Raw genomic sequence first — 20718 nt, forward strand, 5'->3', positions numbered from 1 at the left:
TTTGGAAATCTGTCAAAAGTAGACATGCCCCAGGAGAACACACACCCCCCCCATATACTTTTATACTAAATTTTTGAGAGTTCATAAATATAATGTCCGATCATGCTGATAAACGCTGTATGATATCAAGGACACCAAAAAGGATCCAAAGTTTTAAAATGCCCTCTCTGCCAGGCTAGCTGGAAACCATATTACCTAAATCTGAAGCACTCTGGTATCTATCAAACCTCATATATCCTGCTCTAATGCCAAATATCAACAATATTTAATAGTACTGCTAAAGCCACATTAAAAGGACTGTTCTAACATGAGGTCTTCATACCAAGTAGTATATAGTATATATAGGTTTTTTTTTTTTTTAAGTATAAATGGCAGCAGGTCAAGTGGAGCCACTGTAATTATTGAAGACTTAGTTAAAAATGGCTGTTCTGGTAGACATTTGATATCCCGAAGTTTTGTTATATGAATTTTACATGTGTAAAATTCTTGCCTTCACAGAAGAAGATTACCAAGTACCAAAGGCTTTGGAAAGAATGCTTACAGTCCACTCACTGTTTTACTTAAAATGGTACCCAAAGTTCTAAAATAACAGATCACTAGCTACAATATACAAAGTTGAAGAAAATATGAAATCTTGTCAGATACAGTGACATGTTTTCATTTGTTAGGAAATCATTAAGCAATGTAGCAATATTATTATGTTATTTGCTCAAACAGCCATATGACTTTTTGTAAAATCAGTTTCTAAAAAGGTTTCCTTCCTAATACTATCTGCTCATTTTACCCACTGCTTGCCTCCCTTGCCACTCCCCCACAATCACCCTCCAACCCACTAACTCCCCAGGGCCTCTGAACCCCTACCCAATGACTAGGGGCTTGTACATCTTGCTCTGACACCTCAGGCAGTAGCAATGGTCTCTCTTCTCTTCAAGGATTTCCTCCTATTTCTCTAGAACTGGCTCCTCTTCCTCCTTAAATGAGGACGATTCTCGAGGTTTCTGTTGAAGGCGCTTTTTCACTCCATACCAGCTCCCAAGGGCTCTACAGCCATGCTCCCCTGAACAAGCCCGACCCCATCTGATCTCGGAAGCTAAGCAGGGTCAGGCCTGGTTAGTACTTGGATGGGAGACCACCTAGGAAGACCAGGTGCTATAGGCGTTAAGAAATAAAAAAAATAAGGGATTGTAAGCTGACAAGGTCCTCGCAATCTGTGAGGTCAACCAAGGAGAGCCTCGCCTAATAAAAATAAAATAAAATAATAAAATAAAAAAAAAATATATATATATATATAAAAAAAGCTCCCAGGGGTTTCAAGTTCACACTCATGACTTGATGTACATCCCAGGTGCTTAACAATTCTAAAATCTCCTTTCAAAAAACTTCTGCCCTGAGCTTTATTCATATCTGTCAAATTGCCTCATTAGGTATCCTGAGTGCCTGAGGTACCCCTCAAACTCAGTATCTCCAAAATGAAACTTGATTTCTACCTTGTCGTCACCCTAACCTGCTCTACCCTCAGTACTTGCTATCTTAGTGAATGGCACCAGCCAACTCCCAAATGCCCAAGCCAAAGTCCTGGACTTCTCACCTAAGCTCCCCACTCTATCATAAATTATTAATTTCCAAGCACTCTGTTATTTTATTTCTTTCTTTTATGTTTAAATTTCTAACTCAGAGCTATAATCTTCTGCCTTGGCTGACATAATCCAACTCAGATCCCTTACATTCTACTACCAAAGTACATAGTTCTTAACTCTTAACCTGTCTATCATAGCATAAATATTTCCTGTAAACATGGAAGCCACTAGTTCAATCCTAGCATTTTTCTACTCTTGGAACCCTCATTTCATATCCTATTGATTAGACAGGTATTTGGAATTAAGATTATAAAGAGAGAAAAAATTACAATGTAATTCACACAGTGTCCAATACATAGCTTCAAACAGCAAGCATTATAACCTTCATAACAAAAGCACTGACCACTCATGATTACATTGGCATTTGATACACTATAATGATATAATAACGCACTCAAAGAGGTTAAAAGTACAATCACAGGATCATCATAGCCTATTAGAGACAGGAGCAATTTAGCTACTGCAATAGAAACACTTTACCTCATCATCCTTTCTCTTTTTAAAAATGCTATCCTCAACTTCACCAACTGCTAACATGATCATCTGTACTCTTTGCAGATTGACATAACCACTTTCTGTAAGGTAACCCTGTAAGTGATAAAATACATGTAAAATGATCTTCTTAAAAAAGCAAATACTTCTGTTTTGAAATTATTCAAGAGTGAACTTACCCCAGTTTTGTGTACCACATTTTTGTATATGTTAACCAAACGGTCAATTGCACCTTCCCTGCCACCAGGAAATAAACATTATGCATTAGGACCAGTATACACTGTAAAGACAAGAAGACTAAAGTAGTAGTTTGAAAACCCACAGAAACACGCATACCTAATCTCTAATGATGGCAGGTGAGGAAGAAAGTCATTTCCCACAAAGAAGCACATGAAGACCCAGTCATCAATGCTCCTCTCAACATCAAATGTGAACGGTAGGCTGGCCATGGTGAGCTCTCTTTCCAAATACTACAAACAAAAAGGAATGCTGCCATTAAAGCTATCAAAAGGTACCCTGTTTTAGAGTGCTGACTGCAATCATTACTGCTACATACCTCACGAAGAACATTAAGACGAAGGAAGATAAACTCTCCCTCTGCACAAGGAAGACTATCTGCAAGTTCATCGTGCTGTAAGAAAGGGAGTAAAGATCAAACAAGTCTATTCTAAATCCTGTACATTTTTTCGCCCAAATAAATTTGGCTTGTTCTAAAGCGAGATCCCGTTTAATTTACAATTATTAAACTCACTAAACCATTTTAAAAATAAAAATTACCCATAATCCCAATCCCCTACACCAGGGATCAGCAAATGTTTTTAACAAAGGGCCAGAGAGTAAATAGTTTAGCCTATGGGGGTTACATATGATCTCTGTCCCATAATGTTTTATTTTGTTTTTATAACCCTTTAATATGTAAAAATCATTCTTAGCTAATAGGCCAAATATAGAGGGTTATAGTTTGCCAATTCCTGACCCATATCCAAGCAATATTAACATTTTGATGTAAATGCCCCTAGATCCTTCTCTGTAAGCATTTAGTATATTTCTTACCTGTTTTTTTCACTCAATATTTCTTTTAAAAAGGTATCATAATATTAAAAGATAAAAACCTCTTTAAAGGAGACTGGATATAATCAAAATACATACAAACTAGGAGTAACTTAAAAGTTAATATGTTTAATATTAACTTTAATATTTAAAACAAAAAGTTTAATATATTTGATTAGTTCCTTCTAAGAAGAATCACCATTTAAACAAATAACTTGTACAAACAAATCTTGTGTGGTGGGCATTATTATTATGAGATCTAAGCCTCATGGGAGAAAATAGAAAGGATGAGTGTGTGTATGCTTTTGAAGGTCTATTTACTTTTTTAGAGCTTTAAAAGATACATCTCTGTAAGGGGTAACAGCAGTAGGTTAAAATCTAATCAACCAATCTTCCCTTTATCCATTTTTAAAATGAGGCAACCTAAAGATATTTATTACCATTGAATTGTACACTTAAAAAAAAAGTTAAAACTGTATATTTTGTTATGTGTATTTTATCTCAATAAAAAATAAACTTAAAAATAAAAAACTTTTAAATGAGGCAACTATCATCTCAAAGTTCTTACCTTTCCCTTCTTTTCTCTTGGCAAACCCTCACAGTCCTTGACCTCATGTCCAAACTGATTACAAAGACCACACGGTTTGGGTTTGTTTGGTTTGAATTCTTCTCTAATAATGGTAAAATTGGGTTCGTGTGTAGCAAGGCCGAGCATAATGAGATCAGCTATCAATCAACAATGACAAAATATTGAATTGTAAGCACTTTGAGAAAATCCTTAACATAACCAAGGCACAGGACATTACCACAACATGAGACGTCAGGACAAAGAAAAGTCCAAAGGCGCACACAGAGATCGCAAAGCCAAAAATCCTAACACTTTTGAGCAGTTCTCAGCCAACAAGATGTCCTCCAGATACAAGGGCCTAGAGTTTTGACTTCCATTCATGAATTAATACTTAGAAAATTTTTCATTTTAAAAGTATGTGCAGCAATATTAAAAGGTTTTAATGTAAAAAAAATTAAAGATAGGTGAATTAATTACAGATTAAACAACTCAATACTAGTTTCCTCTCAAACATAAAATAAGCAAGACATTTTAGAATTTCCAGGCAACCATGAGTAATCCATTAGTATACACCAATCATTGACTTGCTAATTAATTCAAGAGAATCAAATCCCCAAAAAGAAACTTACCATCTGCTCCACATAAGCAATGATGAGTGTTTGGGTCATGGTTAGGCTGAGCTAAAGAGGAGGAAAACATATATTTAGAAAAAATATTTTACATCATAGGAATATCACATTTTACCAAATATTTTCTATATAATGGCTTATTTTCTTTTCAACAGGACATACAATCAAATATCTACAAGTGAGTTTTACCTCTTTGTCTTCTAATGTAATCCATGATTTTATGTTCTCCTTCACCAGGAGCACTAGCATCAGATAAAATAACCTATAAAAAAGTTTTTAACACTTTCAGTTCATCTCTAATTTTCTAGCACAAAAATCAATAGAACTGAATATCTTAAAAATAAACTGAGATAATTCTATCAAGACAGTGTTATTAATTGGAAATTTTTCTTAATAAAGGGTATGTGTGTTAAACACCCAAATTGTTTCACTGATTAACTTACTACATGGAATAGGAAAAAATGAACCATCTGGGTCAAACTTAGCCATTAGAAAACCTGTTCAGTTCACAAGTTTCTACCACTCTCACAACTATACTCTGGGAGTAACTGATAAAAGAAACCCATTAAATACAATATGCAATATCTAATTAATAGAAAAAAAGTTTGTAAACCTCAAATTACACAAAAGCGCATTTAAATATTACTTACTTAGGAGAACATAGGCATTTTTTAAAGGCAGACCCACAACTTTAATCTTGCTGTAAGATAATTTCAAATAAAAGAAATTTTCACTTAAAAATAACTTTCAAGTATAGGTACATAAACACACATATATTTTTAAAATCCTAAGTGCCATTTTATGTCTTCACAGTGACAGTAAGAGAACAAACCTGGAATTGAGAGAAAATTCAGCTGTCTAAAACTTAACCATGCAAGGCATTCCATTTCCAATAACCCTAGAAACTTCTCTTTTCTCTGATAGTCAACCAGCATTTTTTTGGGGGTGGGGGGTGGGGGAGTGGATGGAAGACACATAATATCAGTCATACCAAAGTACAGCCTTATATGATTACCCTAATTCTCTTGAAGTACCAAAATGTGAAACTTACTGTCAAATTTTTCCACCCAGGGTCATTATTTAAACGATCAGCTATGTAATAGCGAAGGCATTTAGCAAGATTGTCCATGAACTCAGTTCCCTAAAATGATAGAAGGAAATGAATTAACCTATAATTTAAGAGTTACAAATAGCTGGCAATGTATGAGACTACTTACTGGTGTAATACAGTTGCTATCGAATCTCTCTTTTATTTCTTCTGGAGGAAGAAAGCCACCTAGAGAAAAAGAGGCAACACTTTGTTCTCCCCATAAAAAATAAGGTAAATTACTCAATATTAAGCCAGAACAACAAAAAATTCAGATACGAAAGACAGGAATGTTGTCACTTTAGAAACAATGTTCTCCCTTTTGGGAAGAAAATAAGAGTCCTCTCCTCAAATTTAAATGAATCTTTAACATGACTGTCAAACAACATGATACATAAAAGATACTATATTGTTATATAAAATATAAAAATTATGACACAGTTCCTAATATTCTCTGCAGCCACACACACACACACACACACAGACACACGTGCGTGCGCAGTTAAGAGTTCTAATTTTGTTAAGTTCTTAAGATAAAGGTGCCTTAGAAAAACAAAATTAAAATGCTGAGTTTATCACACTTTTATATGATGAGAAATAAAACTGTCAGCTAGATGGCAATATCTTTTTTTTCCTTTCTATCATGGATTAGCTTCTTCTCAAGATACAAATATATTTTATAATGCAACATCTTCAAGAAAAGACATCTTTAAAATCAAAGACTATCTGTTATAGATACAAACAGGTTTTTGAGTATTAATTACAAGCTGCAGGTAAATAACTATATACTTGCACACTTCCAGCAAATTAAAATAACAAAAATTTATCATAATTGCAGGCATGAGCTGACTACACTATCGTATCTTTTTTTTCAACTGCCAGTGCAATATCTTCAGCCAATAAATTATGGCTTTCTTGATCTAGCATATTGCCTTGTGTATCAAAACACCAAATAAATCACCCTGCTACAACCACACCCCATCTCACACATGGGTATCCTGGGATAGTGCCAGTGGGCATCAGGACCCCTGACCTTACCTCCTGAGCCTTAGTCAACTCCTACTTAAGTACCCATCAGGAATTTCAAGGCTCTAGGGAACCGCTTACTCCTCTCCCCAAAAAATGGGGAAACTATGGGTACCTCATTGCCTCAGGACCTGCTACATCAACCTATATTCAAAGTGTGTATTACTTGATGAAAGCCTATAAATATGGATCATACCATCTCACGTCTCCTCATACAGACCTCTGAGTTCTACAGGGAAGCAATAAGCAAGTCATCAGGACTGATATGAAGAAAACGTTTATGGAAATGTAGCTTTCTAACAGCTCCCACACAAAAAAGAAGCAGCGTTCTTAATGTATTTGTATTTTACAAATACATTATATAAAGTTAGCTGAAGAGTTGCACTCACCAAACAAAGGAACATAGCAAAAACAAAATGAAAGACACTGACAATGTGCTCTCCCTACAAGAATTCCCTCCTTTTATTCCTAAGTTTCCCTATGACTAGTGCATGGAAACAAACAAGCTTATTAATGGGAGTGAAGGGTTCCATTAACTACTTTTCCTCAACAGTGGACATAAATTTTCCTTGGATATTCTGGGATCCTAATTAAATAAAAATGTTGCATACTTATAAGAGAAAGCTAAAATCCCATTCCTTTCTCCATATATCTTATAAAAAAGTCCAACTTCAAGAAGCATATTCTTTACCTTTTGCCAGTATTTCTTCCCTGACTCGCTGCTTCTCTACTGCTGCTTCCATTCCTTCTTTTGATGCTCTGAATCTCCTCGAACGCTGTTGGTTCATTTTAGCCCGTGGTGCCTGAAAACATGTATTTCATATTCAAATACTATTCAAAATATTCGCAACTAAATCTGCAATTATTTTGAATCAGTTGCTCTTATACAGATAGTAAACTAAGATGGAAAAGATAAGCAATATGCCTAATAATTTTTTTGTCACAGACATTAGACCCTGTGAAATAAATTCGAAACAAAAACCTAAAAGGTGAGCTTAGTCGGGTGAGTGAGTGACATGTCAAATGGACAAATGTCCTATGAAGCCACAGCACTTAACACTGCAGGGCCTACAACCTAATACCAGTTCCACTGGGTTATGGTTTCCCAATGAGGAAAGCTCATTCTATTCAAAGATCTAGCCATCATGCAATGAGTAGTTTCTACAGAACCAGGATCAGGAAGATCTTCCCTATGTCCAACCCTAAAAAGAAGGATGATCTCCAAATGCACTTCACAATGTCCCATTAAAGCAATGGAAAACTATATTTCTTGATCTATAAGACCTCGTGGCACTTCCATTTTGTATTTTCCACAATGGGATTCATAATTATTATTGTCTCTACAGTAAAACACAACAGTTAAAAAGGAAACAAGATTTTAACCAAAAGTACTTTTAAATCACTCTAACCAAATATAAATTCTATCACTGGATAAGCTTGAACGAAGCAAACTGGACTGTAAGGTTTGAAATACTGAACTTCATCTACATTTATATTTTATACATATATAACACGAAAAACTGTGTTATAGGTATGTGCATATACATACACATATAAGTATGCACATATTTTACACTTGATCTAGCAGTAAGGGTATATTTGAATAAAGTTAGAGATTTTCTTTGAGAAATTTAGCTGAATGTGAATTGGAATATGACACATTCCTTTTCCCTTTATTCTTTTATGCCACTTTAACTACAACGTAACAAGTTACCAGGTAGCTAAGATTTTTCACTGAGTAAATAGAACCTCACAGAAAAATTAATTTTGGACCCAAAGCTTTCTGGATTTTCAAAATCATTCCATTAGGGTTACTAAATCTAAAAGAAAGAAAATCTATTTGTATATGGCTAAATAAATTTAGGGTTATAATTTAACTTAATTCTTCTTGAACCCTTATTTGTAGTTTGTTGGTCATTTATAACTACCGGTATTGTTATTATAGGTCGGTAAGTTATTTGCCTCTGAAATCATTTTGATAACTACTCACTGCCCATAGGATATAATCCAAATTCCTCAGTGTGGCAGGTGAGGCTTTCTCAAGCCATTGCTTTACTTCCCTTTCCAACCTAAACACCTGCAGTTGCCCAAATGTGTCAGTGTGGTCAAAGACATGGAAATGTGTTTGCCAGGTACATCTGAGAAATCTGGAAGGTCCTCCTTCCCCAGATCTGTCCCATCCATTCCCTTCCACTGCCCATCGATCTCCAAATATTCTTTATCCTTCAAAAATGGGACAGAAGTCATCTCTTCTCTATCTCCTAACTTCCCGAATAGCACTACCTCGTCCCTCAACACTCTGCATGTGTTATCTAGTGCTTATGAAGCCCATTAATTAGTAACTAACCTCACTCGTTTACTTATGTCTGTCCCTTTAGTGCTAAGCCCTTTAAAACCAAGGACAGTCACCAATATTTCCAGAATCTCACAGTATCTGGCACAAAACAGACACAAAAAATATATGAATGAAGGACTGAAGGATGAGGTTTTCTTTCTCAAATTCACTACTGTCAACATTTTTCACTATTTAGTCGACGTTTATTCTAGACACTAGGAACATATCAAAAACCAAAAAGAAGGTTTCTAAGTTAATTATTTTAGCACTTACCACTCCATCTATTGCCATGTAGAGAAGTCGTCTTGGCCTTACAATATTGAAAAGTCTGTCAATGTACTCAAAAATTGCAACCATCATTTCATCCTCATTTTTTGGTGCTGGTCTATAATGACAAGCAAACAGTGTAATATAATATAGTACTCCTCTGTAACTTGTGATATCAGTGACAAAAATGGGTACGTACTTGTCTTCAGGATGAGTACAGGGATGGATGATTCCATTCATATCCAAATACAGATTATCAAACTCCACATCATTTGGATTAGGTTTACTGGCATCAACGGGAATCTTTACACCATTGCATTCTTTTGGCTATGAGGAAGTGATAATTAATAGTAGTTTGATTGTTCAAGTCTAAAATTGACACATCCCAGGCTCAGTATGAACGTGTATTTCATTTCTGAATGGGATTATAAAATGTTATTCTACTCCTTAAAGCAAACTGAAGCAGATATTTCATTTACAGAAAGTGATAGCTTCCAACCCGACAAATTAATCTTAATTATGTAGGGAATATTTATCAAACTCTCAAATCACTCAGTTGTCAAAATCATGGGAATTATCTTAGAATTCTTTTCCCTCACCACCCATTATAAGTTCTGTCAATATAATCCAAAAAATGCCTCTCCACTTCATCTTTTCTCATTCCCACTACCATTATCAACATCAAGGTATCACATCTCACCTAAAAGATTAGAACAGTCTTCACATGGACTGCCCCACCTCTAGACTCTCCTGTCTCCATTCCACCCTCAATGCTGTCAGTTTTCTTTCTAAGATACAAACATGGCTGTGTCTTAATCTTGCCTAATTTTTCCAATGATTCCCATAGCAGGTGCACACCAATGACCCTGGACCCTTACTAGTCTCCTATCCTGCCACAATATTGATCAGCCCACCCCATCTCTGCTGAGTTCCTGGAAAACGCTCTTTCATCTCTCAATGGCTTCACACACTGCTTCTCCTTCCTCCCTCCCAACACCCACTTCCGGAAATCTTACTAACTTTCCATGGTCTACACTGCGATCAAACGTCACTCACTTTCTAGCACTTTATTGGGTATATACCTAGGAGTGAAATTGCTTGGTTACATGATAACTTTATGTTTAATTATTTGAGGAATTGCCAGACTATATTCCAAAGTGGCTGCGACATTTTACATTCACACCAGCAGCGTTTGTACACTCCAGTTTTTTCAAGTAATTGCTAACACTTGTTATCTGACTTTTTTATTTTAGCCATCCTAGTGTGTGTAAAGTGGTATCACTGTGGTTTTGATTTCCATTCTCCTACGGTTAATGATACTGAGCATCTTTTAATGTGCTTATTGGCCATTTGTTTATCTTCTTTGGAGAAATGTCTTCTCAGATTCTTTGCCTATTTTTAAATTGGGTTGTCTTTTTATTGTTGAATTTTAAGATTTTTTTTTTTAATTGTCAGAGTTTTTAATATATATGTTTTGAATACAAGTCCCTTATTAGATATGTGATTTGCAGATTTTTTTTTTGGGTTGTCTTTCCCCTTCCTTGACTCTGTCTTTTAAAGCATAAAATTTCTTTATTTTGATGATGAAGTCTATTTTTTTGTTGCTCATGCTTTTGGTGTCATAAGTAAGAATCCATTGCTAAATTTATGCTGTGTTTTCTTCAAAAAGTTTTACAGGTTAAGCTCTTAAATTTAGGCATATGATCTATTTTGAATAACATTAAATGTAAATATTCTAAATGCTCCAATTGTAAGGCAGAGACTGGCAAAATGATTTGGCAGTTCCTCAAAAAAGTAAACACGGAATTAGCAATGATCCAGCAATTCCATTCATAGGTATATACCCCAAAATCGAAAGAAAGGACCAGTCATATGTACATACCCAAAGCACTGATTTAGTGTTCATAGTGGCATTATTCACAATAGCCAAAAAGTAAAAATTACTCAAGGGTCCAAACAAAATGTAATATATAAACACAATGGGATATTATGCAGCCCTAAAAAGGAATGAAACTCTGAAACATGCTAAACATGGATGAATCTTAAAAAAATTATGCTAAGTGAAATAAGCCAGACCAAAATGACAAATATTGTATGATTCTGCTTATGTAGGCAAAATCATAAGACAGAAAGGGAGGGGGGAGAGAATACTAGCAATTATTGTTTAATGGGTACTGAGTTTCTATTTGAGATGAATGAAAAAGTACTAGAAATGAATAACAGTGATGTTTTCACATATTGTGAATGTACTCAACGTCACTGAATTCTACATTTAAAAATGGTTAAAATGGCAAATTTTATGTTATGTATATTTTGCCACATTTACAAAAAGGGCAGAGATCATCAAACTGTATGTAAAAAAAAAATCAAAACCCAACTATATGTTAACTACAAAAAAAAAAAACCCCTTTAAATATAAAGACATAAACTGGCTAAAAATAAAAGGCTGGAAATAGACCATGCTAACACTAGTCCATAGACCTGGCTGTACTAATATATCATACAAAGTGAATTTCAGAGCAAAGACGATTACCTGGAATAAAGTCACTTTATAATGATAAAGGAATATAACCATCAAGAAGACATAACACTTCTAAGAGTTTATGCACCTAATAATAAAGCTTCCAAGTGCAAGGAGCAAAAACCAACAGAACTGAAAGAAATAGACAAATCCAAAAAGTTATAGATTCCCACACCCCCATCAACAACCGATAGAACAAAGAGACAGAAAATCAGTAAGAATTGTTCAAGTCTTCTATGTCCTATCGGCCAGCATAATGATATTTACAGAACACTCCACCCAACAACAGCAGAACTGTATATTTTTCAAGAAATAATGAGACATTTACCAAGACCATATTCTGGGCCATAAAACAAATCAGATAGGCCTTAAAATGATTCAAATTATGCAAAGTATGTTTTGTGACAAGGGAACTAAATTAAATATCAATCACAGAAAAAATGTCTGAAAATCCCCTAAATCTTTGTAAATTAAGTAACCTTCTTTTAAATAACCAATAGGCCAAAGAAGTCAAAGGGAATATTAGACAGTATTTGTTACTGAATGAAAATGAAAACACAACATGTCAATATTTGTGGAATGTAGCTGAAACAGTACCTAGAAGGCAGTTTATGGCACAATGAAACAGAAAACAAACAAACAGAGAAAATAAAGCTAGTTCTTTGTGATTGGTCCAGCCAGACTGGTCATGGAAAACAATGTACATAACAAACAAAAGAGAAAAGAGAAAATTAGAGTCGAGAATGAGAGAGATGTCAGCACATTTTCTATCAATATTAAAAGGAAAATAAAAAATACTATGAACTTTATGTCAACAAATTTGACTACTCAGATGAAATGGACAAAATCTGTGAAAGACATAACTACAAAAATTCATTCAAAAAGAAATAATCTGAATAGCTCCATGTCTACTAAAGGAATTGAATTTGTAGCTAAAAACTTCCCCACCAAAACTTCAGGTTCAAATGGCTTCACTGGTGAATTCTACTACATATTTAAGGAAGAAATAAACTAATTCTACACAAACTCTTTCAGAAAACTTTAGAAGGTATACACCTCAAAACTCAATCTGAGGCCAACATTACTCTAATACCAAAACTAGACAAAGAAATTACAAAAAAACTATTGACAAATATCCTTTTGGGACATAAATGTGAAAATTCCCAAGAAAACTACCAAATTGAATCCAACAGTATATAAAAATAATACACCATGACCAAGGTATGCGAGGTGGGTTTGACATTTAAAAATCTATGTAATTTACAATATTAAAAAACTAAAAACAGAAACCATAGTAGGATGAATTTAAACCATAAAACATCTCTTAAGAAAACACAAAAGAAAATCTTAATGACCTTGGCTTTGGCAAGATTTCTTAAACACAACACAGAAAGCAGGAATATAAAAGAAAAATAAATCAGACTTCATTAAAAACTTTTGCTCTTCTTTGCACAAAGACAAAAGGCAAACCACAGATTAAGAGAAAGACATATCAACATGTAAGAAACTCTAATTCAGTAAAATCCAACTTAAAAATGGGCAAAAGACCTGAATGGATGCCTCACTCAAGATATATATGGAAAGTAAAAAAGCACCCGAAAAGATGCTCAACATCATTTGTCACTAGGAAAATGCTAATTAAAACTGCAACACTACACTGGAATGGCTAAACTAAAAAGACTAACCATACTACGTGTTAGCAAGAAAATGAAGCAACTAGAACTCTCATACAATGCTGGTGACTATGTAAAATGGCACAACCACTTTGGAAAACAATCTGGCAAGTTTTTCTTTTTAAATAATCACACACCTATAATACAATTCAACCATTTCATTCTTAAGTATTTTCTCTAAAGAAATCAGATGTACACCAATGTTTATAGATGATTTTTTTTTAATAGCCAAACACTGGAAAATAATCCAAATATTCATCAATCTGGTGAATGAATAAACAAAATGTGATATATGTGCAACATAGAATATTATTCAAAAATAGAAAGAAATGAACTATTGATGTAACAACATGGATAAATTTCAAAATAATTATTCTGAATGAAAGTGAGCCAAGTTTTTCTTAAAAGAGTAGATACTGTATAATTCCATCTATATAAAACTAGAAAATGAAAACTTATCTATAGAGTTAGAAATAAGTCAGTAGTTGACTAAAAACAGGCAGTAGGGAAGGGTGATAGAAAGGAATAACAAAGGTACAAGAAGAATATTTTAGAAGTGATGCTCATTATCTTGATTGTGGTGATGGTTTCATGAATATACACATGTCAAATGTAGTAAATTGTACTCTTTAAATATGTGCAGTTTACTGTAGGTCAATTATATCTCAATAAAGCTGCAAGAGGGGAGGTATTGGGAGAAGAGAATTGAGAGAGAAAAGAAAAATAAATCTGGAGGACCAATACCCAGAGTTCAGAGAGGGCAGAGAAAAAGAATGTAAAATACATATATATAAAATAATCAAAGAGCATTCTCTAGAACTGAAGAACACAGGCCTCCAAACTCAGAGTTTGATCGCAATGAATTTAAATTTAAAAAATCTACACTAAAGGACAAAATCAGGAAAGGTTAAACTACCAAAGATAAAGATCTTTTAAAAATTCAGAAAGAGAAATAGACCAACTGCAAAAGAATGAAACCAGAACATAGACATTAAGAGCATGTTCCTTTTGGTTTTAACAGTAGCTCTGACACATATTAGTGGAGTGGTCATGAATACATTAATTAACCCCTCTGTGGTTCAGTTTTCTCATTAAAAATAAAAAAAAGTATGTAGTAGTCACATAGTTGTTTTAAGAAATTAATAAATTAATTTGTAAAGTGCCTAGAACAGTAGGTGGTTAACACTACATAAGTGTTGGTTAAATAAATAAGTCACATTAACATTGAACTTTTCATAAACAATACTGGATAATAATAGCAAAAAAAAAATGCTTTCAAAGTTTTGAGGGAAACTAATTTTCAAACTCAAATTCCATGCCTAGCTAATGCTCATTCATGTGTACAAGGGTAGAATGGACTCATATAACTCACATCCCACACATCATTTCTTGAGAATAAAAACTGAGGAATGATTTAAGCCCAGAAAGATGATGATCAGAAAACAGTACTTCCAAATGCAGAAAGGAACTGTTTAAAATCTCAAGCAGCAGCTTTCCAGCAAGCCTAAATAACCAGGTGTGGCAGCAAAAGAAATAAAGACCTCACAAAGAAGTCTCTAAGAAGATTTGATAAAATATAGTTTGGAGGGGAAACCACGTAAAGAGGAAATGAGAAAGGCAACAAGAAAAAAACAAAAGTAGTACAAGAAAAGAAACAGAATCACAGTACATTACCTGAATCTGCACAATGAAAATAATCAACGATACTATTTGATTTTTCAGCTTCTAAAACAAACCTGTATAGCCAAAGCCCTGACAATACTGGATGCCAATAGGGCAAAAGAACGGCTGACAAGCTTGGAGTGAAGAGTAAGGGCAGCAGGGTTAGCAAAAGTAATACTTCACCTCAGTGAAAATTCAAGAGACGCTTTATATAGGAGAGGGAATTTCTTAAAAAGCATATTAAAGTTACAAAATTTACCAAAAGAAGAAATAACGATGTAATTTACTATTATCTGGAGGATTGGGGTGAGTGTGGCGGGGAGTGGAGAGCTGCATAAGTGACCAAAACTCCTACCGTAGCTACAATTCAAGACTCAAAACCAATGAATCAGGTATATTCAGCGATAGAACCAACACAGTTCAAAGTGGTTATCACTGGAGAGTAAAAATGCGATGAGATTCAAGTAAAGTGTTAATAAAGTTTGATAAAAGTTTTAAAAACAAATAAAACGGGCACTAAGTTGAATAGTTTCTCTTTGAGAAAAACTTAAGGAATACTGAGAATGTCATCAAAACAAGGCTTTCGGTTCCTCAGATAAGAGCTAAACAAAATTCATCTCACCACCGTAAGCAAAAGAAATCATATTCAGAACAGACAGGCACTCTCTTCAAAAACGAAAGAGGTGGGGAGCATGATGTACCCCTGACCCTTCCCAATCCATAAATTCTAATTAAGAGTACAAAATCGAACTTGGACGGAATCACAGAAACGATAAATACAAAACTCAAAAATAGCCAAAAGTCTACATATACATTAACAAACTAACAACAAAAAGTGTATAGTTCAAGTACATCCAGGAATTCTGAAAATTTCAAGGAACATGCTGTCCAGCAGTCGGGGCACCCAAACGAAGGGGCACTTATCAGACTTCTATCCTACCCTAGACGTTTTAAGGTGCTTTTACCGTAGGATCTAACAACAGCAACAAACAAGTCTCTCACACTACGAGAAAACCTTTCACGTATGGCTAATAAACAACAAAAAGCTCGCCACTGGGGATTACTTTAGAAAGGTGTTAAAGGCTAGGATCAGCATCCGCGCAACTAGCTAACTCAGTGGACCAGCGCAGTGTGGCCCGAAAGCTGCGGAGCCTTTTTCGAAACCCAAACTGAGCGGTGAGGCGAGGCAACAAAGCCGTGGGCGGGGCCTTCCGGTCGGGGGTCGGGGGGGAAAAGCGGGCAGGGGAGGAGCGCCCTCGGGCGAGTTCACACTCTGCACAGACGTCGCCCCGCCCAGGCCACTCTGGGAACCCCGAACGCGAGTGCCGGCACCCAACTGCGTGTCGGGCTGCGGCTGCCCGCGGGGCAGACAGGGCGGCGCGGACCCCGGCACGGAGCCCCAGGAACAGGCAGCTAGCCCCGAGGGCTGCGGCCTAGGAACGCCGGGGCTCTCGGTTCTAGCGTGGCAGTCGCCAGGCTCCCACTCACCTTCTCTTCCACGCAGTTGACAATGATGGACGGGTACTTGCGGCTGAGCCAGCGAAAGAACGCCGGGACTCCCATAGCGGCGGCCTAGCTGGAAGCAGCGGCCTGGCCCGCGGACGAACGTAACCGAGAGACAGGAAGAAGCCGCGGTCGCGGGCACTGGCACTTCCTCCCACGTGCGCACCAGTGACAGGAAGTGATGTCACGGCTGCGCCGCCGGGGAAGCCGGGAAGGAAGCTCGAGTGGGCAAAAGACGTTCCGGACCCGGCAGGACGCGGTCGGGAGTGGCGGAGTAGTTGTTAGAGGTGGTACACGGCGGCGTTGCCAGCCTCGTTTGGCGTGCTCGCTCTTGTTGGTGCCATCCCCGGAGCCCGAGGTTGAGCGCATGTTCGCCGCGTCTAACCCGGCATCTCGCTTTCCCTGTCCTCCGGCTCCCCTGGAGCGGAATCCGCGCGCTCCTCAGGCCTCCGGGGAGCTCTTCCTTGTGGGTTTGGTCACCACCTCTTTCTCACCCATCTCAATTCTAAGTAGGATCAAGGCATCTAAACTTGTTATTTCTGCTACCTGTTTTCTCCTAACTTTGTGCTACAGCACATACCTGGACTATCAAAAGGAGTATTTTTAAGTGTTTTGCACTGATAATGATTTGTTTACGAAACTCACTTTAAATAGGTATTAGATGTAATCTAGCAGACATCTGATTCAACCTTCCAGCTACATTTGTGAGTATAAAGTAATTGCTGATTTCAATCTCCAGTATTTGAGTGCTTACAGTGTGCTAAAGCATTAACTAATGGATTATCTCATTTAATCGTCACTTGAGCCTTTTGAGGGGGCTATTATCATCTTCACATGACAGATGAGAAAGCCAACTTGTAGAGGGGTTAAGTCACTTGTTTATACAGCTTGTGGTTCAGTCCAAGTAAAGATCTTTTAATCTGCTTTTTCACTAACAGTATACGTTTATCCTTTGTTTTATGATAGCTTCAAATACATTTTTTCAGCATATAAAAAGAGAAGTCTGGGAAAGGAGGTATTTATGTCCATTTGCTCAAGCCTAGACGTCTCCTCTCTCCCTGGAATCCCCTCTTGGCTTGACAAATCACACTCAATCCTAAGGGCTCTCTTCAAGAGGCCTCTGTGGAAGTATTTCTCCATTCTACCTGGCATGCAATATTCATTGCCCCCTCCTCTGCGGTATGATGCCACTCCTTTAAGTTGCTGGTGTGGAAATTAGAGAAAAGGTTAGCCCATGTTTTACTTAAGGACAGTAAAACTATTCCAGAGTATTATGTCTATGGCGAACACCCTTGTTTCTCCTGGAAACAGACCTTTCTCGTCAAGTATTTGATTCCCCTGGGAGGTGCTGTGTTTTTTATGGGAGCATAACCACCACAGGCGATTGGTGCAGGGATGGACAGCTGGGCAAGTTGAGCCAAGACAGCCCTTGCTCAGCATTTTTGAACTTCAAACCGTGAGGAAAGTAGTCAGCCCCTCCCAGATGGTTGAAAGCTGAAAGATAAGAATGGACTTGTTGCTAGTCTGCAATGAGAGAAGTAGATTTAAGTCCCTGGTTCAGTGATTTTTGAGTACTGCTAAATTCCTCTTCATACAGTTACATTTGTAAACCTTTCCTTTAATTCCACAAGCCAGTAAATTCTAAGCTAGTTTGGGTAAGTTCCTATCACTTGCAAAGGAAAGAGTCAAAACTAACCAATAACAAAATTTGGGGAGTATGCAGTATGCTAAAATTTTGCGTAAAAGAGGTACAAAAATTGGAAATTTGGCACTCAGAAAAGGAGGGCAAGAATATGAAGGAGAGAGGACCTGAAAGATGGCAAGAGTTTATGGGCTTAGTGTTGTGACATCTTCACCAGCCCAGTGTTTCCAGTAGTCTACCAGACACAGGGTTGATGTGGGGTTTTTTGTTGTTATAGAAATTGAAAAAGAGGGTAAGTCTCATGTAGAGGTCACCGTGGTCTAGAAACACAGGGGTGGGCAACAAGAGTTCAAGAAGCAGAGGTGGGGAGAGTTTTTAGGTACTAGAAATAAAGAGCAATGAACCAAGCTTTGAAATTCTGCAAGCTGGGAACCAGGAGGTTTTGAAATATTTTTGCCTAGACTTCAAGGGGGCAGAGGAAGGCCCCCACGCTGATATCTGGATTTTATTAATATGAAAAATAATATTAAATATATAGAATATACCAGAATATTGTAAACATTCATGTTCATTTTTTTCTACATATGTATTTTTTCAATTTTATTGAAATATAATTAGTTACTCGTATTTGTACAATTCAATGAGTTTTTTTCCAATCATAGTTGGCATATAATAATATACCAGTTTCAGTTGTATAGCATAGTGATCAGAGATCCACATAACTCAAAAAGTGATCACCCCACTAAGTTTAGTACTCTTCTTCTCCCTTACACATTTATTACATTATTAACCATCTTCCCCATGCTGCACTCTACATCTTCCTGTCTATTCAGCAACTATCCATTTATACCTCTTAATCTCTTTGACTTTTTTTGCCATCTCTCCCCAACCTCCCTCTTTTCTAGAAGCCTTCAAACTATTCTCTGTATCTATGAGTCTGTTTCCACTTTTGTTGTTGTTGATTTTGTTCTTTAGATTTCAAATGTATGTAAAATTGTGCGATATTTGTCTTTATCTGGCCCATTTCATTCAGCTCGATATCCTCTAGGTCCATCAAGGAAAAATCTTTTTCCATCTCTTTCCCATTTAGTCTGTGTGTCTTTTAATCTTATGTGAGTCTCTTGGAGGCAGCATATATAGGGGTTTTGTTTTCTTATCCACTCAGCCATTCTATCTTTTGGTTGGAGCATTTAGTTTTTTTCCATTTAAGGTACTTGTTGATAGGAATGTAGTTATTACCATTCTTTACTCCTATTTTCGATACATGTTTTTTCTTAAAGAAGTCCCTCCAACAATTCTTGTAATACTGACTTGGTGTTGATAGATTCCTTTAGTTTATTTTTGCCTTAGAAGCTCTTTATCTGTCTTTTGACTCTCAGTGATAGCTTTGCAGGATAAAGTATTTTTGGTTGTAGATCCTGGGTTTTCATCACATCGAACATTTTGTGCCAAGCGCTTCTGTCCTGCATAGTTTCTTTTGAGAAATCAGCTGCCAGTCTTATGGGTTCTCCCTTGTACATAACTAATTGCTTTTCTCTTGCTGCTATTAAAATTCTCTTTTTGTAGTTAACCTTTAGCATTTTAATTATGATGTGTCTTGGCGTGGGCCTCTTTGGGTTCGTTTTTTGGGGGACTCTCTGAGCTTCCTTGGGTTGTATATCCATTTGCTTCACCAAGTTAGGGAAGTTTTCCATCATTATTTCTTCAAATAGCTCTTCAACATCTTGTTTTCCTTCAGGTACTTCTATGACACGGACATTTTTACATTTAATAGTGTCCCATAGGCTTCTTAAATTATTATTATACTCTTGGCTTCTTTTTTCTTGCCATTCTGATTGAGTGTCCTTGGCTTCCCTATCCTCTCTATAGGTCGTTTGATTCTCTTTATTCACTCTGTTTATTCTATTTAATATACTTCTCATCTCAGATAATGTGTTCTTCATTTTCGACTGGTTCCCTTTTATAATTTCCATTTCCATTTTTATGTTTTCTATCTGTAAGTTCTCACTGAATTCATCTACACTTCTCCTAAGTTCATTGAGCATCTTTATAACCAGTGTTTTAAACTCTACATCTGTTAGATTGCTTGACTCCGTTATTCTCATACGGTTTTTGCTTCTTTGTCTTCTTTTGGCTGCCTTTCTGTGTCCGTTTCTATGTACTAAGCAAAGCTCTTAAGTCTCCCGGTCTTATTAGTGTGAATTTGTCAAGTAGGTGTCCAGTGGCACTGTTCTGAAAAGAGTTCAGCTGCAGGCCAAATTTAACCCCAGCCTGTGCCCCTCCAGGGCCACCTGTTAAGATTCAGCAAGCAATCCACAGATACTGTGCTTATAGTTGCCCCAAGAAGCCATGCCAGAAACCGTGGTCAGCTGCCAACAGTGTGAGTCTAGGCACTGCTCAGCACCTCACTCACCAAAGTTACACTTCCATGTGGCTTGGGTGGGGTGGCAAGTTAGGGGAGGCAGAGCTTCAGGAAATCCATGTGGCTTGGGTGGAGCGACCTCTGTTATCCAGTTAGTTGACATCTCAGCTGTGGCAGCACTGTGTCCGCACACTGGGATGGGGAGGACTTAACAGAGGAACACTGGATACTGTCAGCACTTCAGTACGAGTGAGCTTCACCTCT

General features: G+C 36.7%; 1 protein-coding gene and 1 pseudogene across 2 annotated transcripts in view; one reads left to right on the plus strand and one right to left on the minus strand.

Annotated features, from left to right (window-relative positions):
- XRN2 (5'-3' exoribonuclease 2) overlaps positions 1 to 16619 on the minus strand; it is a 76948-nt gene extending 60329 nt beyond the window's left edge. The window contains exons 1-13 of one of the 2 annotated variants that reach the window (XM_039874349.1): positions 16436 to 16619; positions 9291 to 9418; positions 9098 to 9209; positions 7181 to 7292; positions 5594 to 5652; positions 5428 to 5517; positions 4566 to 4638; positions 4377 to 4427; positions 3748 to 3905; positions 2686 to 2760; positions 2466 to 2599; positions 2309 to 2366; positions 2118 to 2225 (exon numbers count right to left, since the gene is read on the minus strand). In XM_039874349.1, coding sequence (XP_039730283.1) covers positions 2118 to 2225; positions 2309 to 2366; positions 2466 to 2599; positions 2686 to 2760; positions 3748 to 3905; positions 4377 to 4427; positions 4566 to 4638; positions 5428 to 5517; positions 5594 to 5652; positions 7181 to 7292; positions 9098 to 9209; positions 9291 to 9418; positions 16436 to 16510 — 1233 coding nt within the window. In that variant the 5' untranslated portion in view covers positions 16511 to 16619. The remainder of the gene's footprint in view (positions 1 to 2117; positions 2226 to 2308; positions 2367 to 2465; positions 2600 to 2685; positions 2761 to 3747; positions 3906 to 4376; positions 4428 to 4565; positions 4639 to 5427; positions 5518 to 5593; positions 5653 to 7180; positions 7293 to 9097; positions 9210 to 9290; positions 9419 to 16435) is intronic. The other variant, XM_039874350.1, reaches the window with a different exon arrangement.
- LOC120612094 (uncharacterized) lies at positions 1040 to 1158 on the plus strand (annotated as a pseudogene).
- Positions 16620 to 20718: the final 4099 nt, after the last annotated feature.

The sequence above is a fragment of the Pteropus medius genome, unplaced genomic scaffold (assembly GCF_902729225.1).
Source record: "Pteropus medius unplaced genomic scaffold, Ma_sr-lr_union100, whole genome shotgun sequence".
Classification (NCBI taxonomy): Eukaryota; Metazoa; Chordata; class Mammalia; order Chiroptera; family Pteropodidae; genus Pteropus; species Pteropus medius.